The 10,041-nt window shown below is 49.0% G+C and overlaps 1 protein-coding gene across 2 annotated transcripts; it reads left to right on the forward strand.

Moving 5' to 3' along the window:
- The first annotated feature begins 4,704 nt into the window (after window positions 1–4,704).
- Window positions 4,705–9,080, forward strand: LOC123079396 (G-type lectin S-receptor-like serine/threonine-protein kinase At4g27290). Of its 2 annotated transcripts, XM_044502166.1 has the most exons (6): window positions 4,715–6,338; window positions 7,228–7,565; window positions 7,659–7,869; window positions 7,965–8,202; window positions 8,288–8,438; window positions 8,526–9,080. In XM_044502166.1, the coding sequence occupies exons 1-6, from the start codon at window positions 5,024–5,026 to the stop codon at window positions 8,820–8,822; spliced, it is 2,550 nt and encodes an 849-aa protein (XP_044358101.1). In that variant the 5' UTR covers window positions 4,715–5,023; the 3' UTR covers window positions 8,823–9,080. The 2 variants fall into 2 exon arrangements, with proteins under 2 accessions (XP_044358100.1, XP_044358101.1); XM_044502165.1 differs by having other exon boundaries at window positions 4,705–6,338; window positions 7,228–7,869.
- Window positions 9,081–10,041: the final 961 nt, after the last annotated feature.

The raw sequence follows: 10,041 nt of genomic DNA on the forward strand, positions 1-10,041 counted from the left end.
GAGGGGCAAAGTAGTAGATGAGTTCCGGCAGCACGACGGCGTGCTGACGGTGTTGGTGAAGAACAATCTCCGCAGGGCTTCGCCTAAGCACTACGAAAACTATGACGGAGGATAAACTGGAGGCGACGGGGTTGCCGGCACATGGCTTGGTGTTTCTTGATGTGTCTTGGGTGCTAGCTCTGCCCCTCTATTTATATGTTGACCCTTGGGGGTCGAAACTTGGAGTAAAAGCCTACACAAAGTCGGTTTCACCCGAAAGGCAAGAGTAATTCTCGGACTCCAGGGCCAGACGCCAGGGTTCCCGGCGTCTGGACCCAGATGCCAGGGACCCTGGCGTCTGGCCCCTGGACTCCGCAAAACTTCCTTTTGTGCTTTCCAAAAACCTTGTGGGCTTTCCCCTTTGGCCCAAATAAAGTGTTCTCGTACCCAAACATTCCGGGAAACATCCAGAACCCCTTCCGGTGAATTCCGGAACCCTTCCGGAGACCAAACACTATTATCCCATATATCAATCTTTATCTCCGGACCATTCCGGAGTTCCTCGTCATGTTCGTGATCTCATCCGGGTCTCCGAACAACATTCGGTCACCAACATACATAACTCATATAATACTATATCGTCAACGAACGTTAAGCGTGCGGACCCTACGGGTTCGAGAACTATGTGGACATGACCGAGACACCTTTCTGGTCAATAACCAATTGCGGAACCTGGATGCCCATATTGGCTCCTACATATTCTACGAAGATCTTTATCGGTCGAACCTTATGACAACATACATAATTCCCTTTGTCCATCGGTATGTTACTTGCCCGAGATTCGATCATCGGTATCTTCATACCTAGTTCAATCTCGTTACCGGCAAGTCTCTTTACTCGTTCCGTAATACATCATCCCGCAACTAACCCATTAGTCACATTGATTGCAAGGCTTCTTATGATGTGTATTACCGAGAGGGCCCAGAGATACCTCTCTGATACTCGGAGTGACAAATTCTAATCTTGATCTATGACAACCCAAAAAACACCTTCGGAGACACCTGTAGAGCATCTTTATAATCACCCAGTTACATTATGACGTTTGATAGCACACAAGGTGTTCCTCCGGTATTCGGGAGTTGCATAATCTCATAGTCAAAGGAATATGTATAAGTCATGCAGAAAGCAATAGCAATAAAACTTAACGATCATTATGCTAAGCTAACGGATGGGTCTTGTCCATCACATCGTTCTCTAATGATGTGATCCCGTTCATCAAATGACAACACATGTCTATGGTTAGGAACCTTAACCATCTTTGATTAACGAGCTAGTCAAGTAGAGGCATACTAGGGACACTCTGTTTTGTCTATGTAGTCACACATGTACTAAGTTTCCGGTTAATACAATTCTAACATGAATAATAAACATTTATCATGATATATGGAAATATAAATAACAACTTTATTATTGCCTCTAGGGCATATTTCCTTCAGTGGGCATGGATTGTATTTCTCCATAGTAGGAGGGGCAAATCCTAGTCTTGACATATCTAGCCCCACAACATAATTTCTGGTATACCCATAAGTCACCTTTATAATTACTCAATTATGGATTAACATTTGGCAACCCCAAAGTAACCATCCGCAAATCGGTCTATGATATTATCATGGTCCAAGGACGTAAGTAAATGCTAACACATTATGCGAAAATATTGATAATATATTTACGACGTGATCTCACAGCATTTCATAAGTTGAGCCTATCCAACACCGTTGTTACCCTAACAACTCATTCTCGTTATCACCTGCATTCTTGTTACATTAACTATGCCCAATCACCAACAATACATGATCTAGTTCAGAGGCCTAACTAGGGATTTGTTTTGCGTTTATCTTTCTACACATGCAATTAGGTTTTCCTACAAATCTTCCATTCAAGAGCCAATGCAATTTTAGCACATAAATACAAACTTAATTGTGAACATGAAAATAGAATATTGAAAATTTTATTATTGCCTCTAGGGCATATTACCTACACTTTGTGCTCTAGCTCCTCCATTTGATGACAAGGAGGAAGACGCCTCTTAATTTAGTGAATAATCTTGTCTATATGTAATTTTATAATACTCCCTATGTGAACTAATATAAGACATTTTAGATCACTATTTAGTGATCTAAAACGTCTGGGAGTACTATGCAATGAATTCAGGAATGAACAAACTTTTGTTGGTGAATGAATCAATGTTGGAATCGCCAAATTTAAAATGTTTATCAGCACAAATTAATCTTTCAAGTTCTTTACATTTGCATAGAGAGGAAAGTACCTCCAATTGCATATGGTTTATAACAGACAATCGTGTGAGATGCATGGGATATTTGCCAAAATGCAGAATTTAAGAAGAAGAGGTCAAAATGCCAAATTAGAGGAGACTGAACCACTTTGGCGCTAGTGAACATGCCCCATCTTCTTCCCTCTTTTTCCCACCCGTTTAATGACGACGACGCCCACATGAACCCCAAGAACTTAAACCCACTGTTTCTAGCCATTAATGGCGCCTGCCGGGTGTAACATCTAACATGCCACCGTTCCTCCTTCACATCATTGGTTTCTCGCCTCTCCTTGTTGGTTTCCCCTATATAACCTGAGCAACAACACCCAAATCTGCCCATCCATTGTCTACCTATATAAAGCGTGGCCATAATCCCTCTCTCAGTCCAACCATGCCAACCCGCAACAGCGTCGCCTCCGTCATCAACCTCCTCGACGAGGAGCGAATGATGTTCCGCAGGTGGTACATGCCAGTGGCGCCCCTACCCCTGCCTCACATTTGCAGCGGCCGCCCACATTGATCCTTCGCATGACCATGCCCCTTGTCGATGCGACCGGCGTGCTATGCTAGTTCGCCTTGAGGCTCGAGCATGCCCTCGGTGTTGCTGGCCTTTATAGGACCAATAATGGCTAGATCATGAGTTTCACCATGAAGATCAATTCCGAGCAAATAAACAATGTCTTAAACAAGGAAATAGTGCAACAAAATGAGCACTGCCCGATACAACCAATTATGTCCAAACGTATAGTTTCCACCCATGAAGAATGAGAGCAGGTACCTGAGAAAGTAACCCCAATCGAAGTCCACCCGTGTTGCCTTCACCACTTGCTGACCCAACGAAGGCGATGCAGTATGTGCATGATCTTGACGTGAACAAAGCCACGCGACTTATAACATGCCCGCGCAAAAGCATCTTGCCCCGCTGAAATCTCAGATCAAGTGGCCACACAAGTGACACATATCAGTTGACAAGAGAGGAAGGTCACGGCTACCATCAAAATCTCATAGTGGGGATGCTTCGGCAACCTCACACCATCGTCGCATGTACAGTACAATGCATTTCGTAAATGATTATATTGTTGCAATAGAGTAAAATTATACCATGTTGTACATCTCTGATCTATTTCTCGCATTTTGTTTGTTTGTTAAATGACGCTTTTATTAACTAAAAATGTAGCATCAAACGGGGTACAATCATGATTAGCAACACATGTCCTTTGCATATCTAGGATGCACACGGTCAAAACATGAACTGCCTGACAAAAGAAAATAAAAATGCCGAGGCAATAGTAATAAAGTCCCAAGTAATTGACGTTATGCATATGTTGAGCGAGGTGGTGGTCCAGTCCAAAGATTATTTTGCCACCCATGTTGGGTATAAAGTACAAACCATCTTAGTCACCCTCTCCAAGTGCATACACATCTCTGTAATGCAAAAACTGCATTTTTACGATAGTCTGTATATAATGGTGCCGCCGCAGACTCACCCTTGTGTACAAAGTCTTCCCACGTCCACTTGTTCTCTTCCATACAAACTATGGATGACAGAGGGGATCGATCCCATGTGCATATATGCAACCCACAGGATTTATACTAACATAAACTGACCAGGACCGCGCCGAGGGTAAAAAAGTCAACCGGTGTTCGACAGTCAACTTCACAGCCTCGCAGGGTACGTGTAATTAGTTAGTGATCTTACTTAATTCATGGAACCAAAGTAAACTACCCGCATTACATGATACTGACGACGAGATGCCGTCACTCCTCTCTGAATTGAGTTATGAACACATGGTGCACTAGAAGATAATCGTCGTGGATCACATCAGTCCATTCAACAATCAGACGGTGAACAAAGTCAGATCTCCCCCCTCTTGCAGGGGACGCACGGGCCAGCAAGCCAGCACGTCAGAAGCTTGGGCACATAATATGAACGTAGCACCCACGCGTCGTACGTATCCCTGTCCGTATTAATTGGTACGACATTTCAAGTCACAAGCAAGCCCCATCCGCCTAACCCCATTTAGATGGAGAGCCGCGAGCAAAAATGTCGTGCAAACGACCGGTTAAACGTGGACCGTTTTAAGCTTCGAAAAAAGAAAACGTGGACCGTTTCCGTGCCCCGGCCGCCGTCCGTCCGTTGGCAGGTCACGACGCCCCTCCCCTTCGTGTGCGCCCCGGGAAAAAGCAGCCCATGTGCGCCGGCCCGATGGCCCGGAGCCCCGGATCCAAGTCCAGCCCCGCACCAACCGCCGAGCCCGAGGGAGGATAGTTCGCTCGTTGAGGCGCTCCTGTACGTGCCCGCCGGTTTGGTGGAGACGGAGACTGCGGACTGCTCCTACCAGCTCGCGTGAAGACCAGCTGTCTGTTCCCGAATCGGGCAGCCAACGTTGACCCCGGCGCCATGCCAGTTGCTCTCTTTTGCTGGTCAGTAAACGAGAGGAACGGAACGGATATCAAATCGTCAAGTGGTCTCGGCCTCTCACTTGCCATGCTCCAAAGAGCGCGCGCGCGCTCGGCTCCTCGCTTCCACGACCGATTCATCTCACGCTGATCGGATCCCGAGGGATTATTGGTGCGGCACGCGACCCGCTTGCTTTACTTACTAATCATCCCCGCACGATCGGCCACCACCGTGCGGTGCGGTGCGGTGCAGTGCAGTGCGGGTCGGCGTCGGCGCGAGCTCGCAAGGCCATGCTCTGAGAGGGAGAGAGCATGAGGACGACACGTGCGCCGATGATCCGGCTCCTCCTCCTCCTCCTCCTCGTCGCGGCCGCCTGCTGCTTCTCCTCCGGCTCCGTCGCCGCCACCGACAGCATCGGCCTGGCCGAGTCCATCATCGGCAACCAGACGCTCGTCTCGGCGGGCGGGATCTTCGAGCTCGGCTTCTTCAGCCCGCCCGGCGGCCGGACGTACCTCGGCATTCGGTACGCGGGCATCGCGGACCGGACCGTCGTGTGGGTCGCCAACCGCAACGACCCGCTCGTCAGCACCCCCGGCGCCCTCCGGCTCGCCCCCGACGGCCGGCTCCTCATCCTCGACCGCCAGAACAGCACCGTCTGGTCCTCCCCGGCGCCCACCAGGCGGATCACCGCGGGCGCCGTCGCCCGGCTCGGCGACGACGGCAACTTCCTCCTCAGCTCCGACGGCAGCGGGTCGCCCCAGAGCGTGGCGTGGCAGAGCTTCGACTACCCGACGGACACGCTGCTCCCCGGCATGAAGCTCGGGGTGGACTTCAAGCGGCGCCTCACCAGGAACCTCACGTCGTGGAACACCCCGACCGACCCCTCGCCGGGGCAGTACACGTTCAAGCTCGTCCCCGGCGGGCTCCCGGAGTTCTTCCTCTTCCAGGGCCCCAAGAAGATCTACGCCAGCGGGCCGTTCAACGGCGCCGGGCTCACCGGCGTGCCCAACCTCATGTCCAAGGATTTCATCTTCAAGGTCGTCAACAGCGCCGACGAGACGTACTACAGCTACGCCATCACCAACCCGCAGCTGCGGTCGCGGTTCCTCATGGACGGCACGGCGGGGGTGGTGCAGCGCTACGTCTGGACCAACGGCCAGTGGAGCAGCTTCTGGTACTACCCGACGGACCCCTGCGACACCTACGGCAAGTGCGGGGCGTTCGGGTACTGCGACACCACCCAGGCCCCGCTCTGCGCCTGCCTGCCGGGCTTCCAGCCGCGGTCGACGGAGCAGTGGAACCTCCGGGACGGGACCGGCGGGTGCGTCAGGACGACCAACCTGAGCTGCGGCGCCGCGGACGGGTTCTGGCCGGTGAGCCGGATGAAGCTGCCGGAGGCGACCAACGCGACGGTGCACGCCGACATGACGCTGGACCAGTGCCGGCAGGCGTGCCTGGCCGACTGCAGCTGCAGGGCCTACTCCGCCGCGAACGTCAGCGGCGGGATCAACCGCGGGTGCGTCATCTGGGGCGTCGATCTGATGGACATGCGGCAGTATCCGGCCGTCGTGCAGGACGTGTTCATCCGGCTCGCGCAGTCTGAGGTCGATGCCTTGATTGCCGCAGGTTCGACCTCTCATCATCTTCTCAAGCTTTCAACATACTGAGCACATTTTAGTTACATTTCAGTTGAATTTAGCTCTATGATTGCATCACTGTCAAACTCTCATTTTCTTACATCTAACTCAATTTGGGACAATTTGGCTTACTGGAGTTAGAAATGTGGCCATGTATGTTAGCTAGAAATAAGAAACCTCCACTTCGCCATTGCGGGTCCATTCAGAGGATCGAGCATCACATCACGTCACTAGAAAGTTTGCTGGCCGGTCTAGTTGCATATGCGTCCAAACACCCCTGTCAACAGTGTCGAGGTCGTCCAACATCAATGTGTTCTGTTTCGTCTCCATCTATAACCATCTGATAGCTATCAAACCGTGTTCTCTTGCACGGCGATTTCGCTTGGTCGACAATCTGGACGGCCGTGCACGTGGACGAACTGGCACCACTTTCCTCACCTATTCGGTATTCAATTTGAATCCAGCTCTTCTGTTAGGTCGTCAGAGTTTGGCCAGTCGATGAAACAGTCGCAATGGACATTTGTTATTCCGTGAGACTCGTACTAGTCCAAGCTTATCATCCGTCGGTCATTGGGTAGAATTGCAATACCCACTGTTCCTTTTATATTCTACCGACGGCACCAAACTCGCTGGATTACTTACACTTAGTTAAAAAGATAGTCGTTGGATTAGGCGCCGTGCAACCCGCACAAGAAACGCCACTTAACACTGAAATGTGCATCACCACCCAACCTGAAAGTGACATGGCTACAGAAAATGTCGCGCGGATATGGTAAACTAAGCTCAAGTACTTGGACCGGAAAAGTTCATAATTCACACAATAGCCAGTGCTAGACCGGTTCACCTGACTGACGCTCACCGCTGCTTTGAATTTTCAGCTCGCCGCCAGCGCCCAAACAGGAAGCTGCTGATCGCAGGCGTCGCCGCTGCTTCCGGGGTGCTTCTTCTGGGGGCCATTTTGGGCTGCTGCTGTTTCTGGAGGAAGAAACGTCATGCCAAAACGGCACCGAGTAGCCATAGCGATGTGCTTCCGCTGAGGCACAGAAAACACCCCGCGGCGAGCCCGGCACGGAACCAACGGCTGGAGGAGAATAGGATGGGTTCCGAGAAAGATCTTGACCTCCCGTTCTTCGACCTGGAAGCGATTCTGACTGCAACGGATGACTTCGACCCAGATAGTAAGATCGGGCAAGGTGGATTTGGTTCCGTCTATATGGTACGTATATATATGAATCAATTAACGTTACATAAGCTTGTTATTTTTACTGTTGTGGATTTTAATTTAATGGGTCTGCATTGCAATGAGCAGGGAAAACTTGAGGATGGACAAGAAGTAGCAGTAAAGAGGTTATCGAAGAAATCAGTACAGGGTGTTGGGGAATTCAAGAACGAGGTGAAACTGATAGCAAAGCTTCAGCATAGGAACCTTGTGAAGCTGCTCGGCTGCTGCATCGACGACGACGAGAGAATGCTTGTCTACGAGTTCATGCCCAACAACAGCCTAGACACGTTTATATTTGGTCAGTTCGTTTTCTTTGCAGAAACAACTTCTAACTTCTTGTGCTGGGATTACATGTGCAATGTGCTTACCACGGTCGATATATTTTTGCCGCAGATGAAGAAAAGCGCAAGTCACTAGTATGGAAGAACCGTTTTGAGATCATCATGGGGATTGCGCGGGGTCTGCTTTATCTCCATGAAGACTCCAGGGTCAGGATCATCCACAGGGATATGAAGGCAAGCAATGTGCTATTAGACAGAAATATGATCCCCAAGATCTCCGACTTCGGCATCGCGAGAATGTTTGGAGGTGATCAGACAACTGAATATACCATGAAGGTCATTGGGACATAGTGAGTACTATACTATCTTTCGATTAATGCTTACATACCTTTCAAAATGGGCCTTCATGCTGACTAGTGAGATGGTGGTTATCAGCGGCTACATGTCTCCGGAATATGCAATGGACGGCGTCTTCTCTATGAAGTCCGATATCTATAGCTTCGGTGTCTTGGTGATAGAGATCATCACTGGCAAGAGGAATCGAGGCTTTTACGATGATGAGCTTGATCTCAACCTCCTTGGTTATGTAAGTACGAGCATTATTAATTGTCAAAAGTAATTGATCTTTGATTGTTTCTGTTACTAATATGCAATCATATTGGTCATTTTTTAGGCGTGGATGTTGTGGAAAGAAGGTCGGGGTGTGGAGCTACTGGATGAAGCAATGGGCGGCACCTTTGACTACGATGTGGTGCTCAGATGCATACAGGTCGCTCTCCTGTGTGTTCAAGTGCATCCTAGGAGCAGGCCACTGATGTCCTCAGTTGTCATGTTGCTGAGCAGTGAGAACGCAACAATGCCAGAGCCAAACGAACCTGGAGTAAACATTGGGAAGATCACGTCTGACACTGAATCGTCTCAAACACAGACAGGAATCAGCTTAACAGAAACTGCAGTGGATGCTAGGTAGTTAAGGGTAGAAATTCTTGTTGCTTTCTTGCTCTAAAGGAATAGTTTGTACATCATAGGCATTTATATTTGGGTCTGTCTAGGACACATCTAGATGTGACATAGTTATGTCACATCTAATCTCATGTCCACTATGTTTGTGGTCTACTTTTTTTGTCCCAACTTTTTTTTATTCCTTGTTGCTGTCTTATTTGGGGGAGGTTAGATGTGACATCCTTAAAAAACATCTAGATGTGAATTAGACAAACTGTTTATATTTTACCTAGTGTCACCATCTCTTGGAATGTTAACTATGACATGCAAAGTTTAGTTACCCATCAAGAGGTACATCATTACATAATAAACATGTTTTTCAAATAGGCACATGGAGCGTCGGGCTTTAAATTAACAAAGCCAACAGAAGCCAAAGGTACCACAACTGTTAAGTTCTTACAAACCAAGCAAGAAAATTAAAATGCATGGATACATCTCGCGACTCCACGAGAGCGCTATCAAAACCACTGGACGACCATCTCCAACTCAAGCGTTCCTATGAATGATGTGCAGGTGCTTGATCTTGAGAAGGATATCCGTCGCGGCCTCACACTCCTTCTACGTACGTCCCTAGAGCGCCACTGCAAAAAACAAAAAATAAACGATGTAATTAGCAGGATGGGATGTAATTGTCCGCTCAATGCCTAGTTTATTCCAAGTAGTCCAAAGTGCCCAAGTTAAAGCACTAAACATGAGTATATAGCAACAAACTACCACATTACATTACAGGCTAGGTCAACAAAAAACTACTACTTTTCTTGATTCCAAAAAACCCCAGTGACTCAATGGTTATTGTTTTAATCCAGATTATGACATGAAGGGCTCGCTCGTCAGCTCCACATGGCAAAAAAAGTCAACACCGTTATGTAGACAGTTAGTTGACCGTTGTGACTGGGTGGGGCCCACATGTCATCTTCTACTCTTCCCTTTTCTCTTCAAGATCCCGTCGGGCAGCCCCACCCCCGCCCCCGCCGCCTGAGCACCGCGCCGGCGAGCAGCCCCACCCCCACTGAGGGAGTCCTGGACTAAGGGGTCCTCGGGCGTCCGGTCTGTTAGCCATGGCCGGACTGATGGGCTGTGAAGATATGAAGACCGAAGACTGCACCCGTGTCCGGATAGGACTCTCCTTGGCTTGGAAGGCAAGCTTGGTGACCAAATATGTAGATTCTTTTCCTTTGTAACCGACC

Source organism: Triticum aestivum, chromosome 3D (genome assembly GCF_018294505.1).
Source record: "Triticum aestivum cultivar Chinese Spring chromosome 3D, IWGSC CS RefSeq v2.1, whole genome shotgun sequence".
NCBI lineage: Eukaryota > Viridiplantae > Streptophyta > Magnoliopsida > Poales > Poaceae > Triticum > Triticum aestivum.

What these genes read in the sequence shown, in the direction of transcription:
- LOC123079396 (XM_044502165.1), top strand. Translation starts at nt 5,024, where the DNA reads ATGAGGACGACACGTGCGCCGATGATCCGGCTCCTCCTCCTCCTCCTC. An exon ending in CCTAGACACGTTTATATTTG is followed by an intron (nt 7,870 to 7,964) that starts GTCAGTTCGTTT and finishes TTTTTGCCGCAG; the next exon opens with ATGAAGAAAAGCGCAAGTCA. An exon ending in ATCTCAACCTCCTTGGTTAT is followed by an intron (nt 8,439 to 8,525) that starts GTAAGTACGAGC and finishes GTCATTTTTTAG; the next exon opens with GCGTGGATGTTGTGGAAAGA.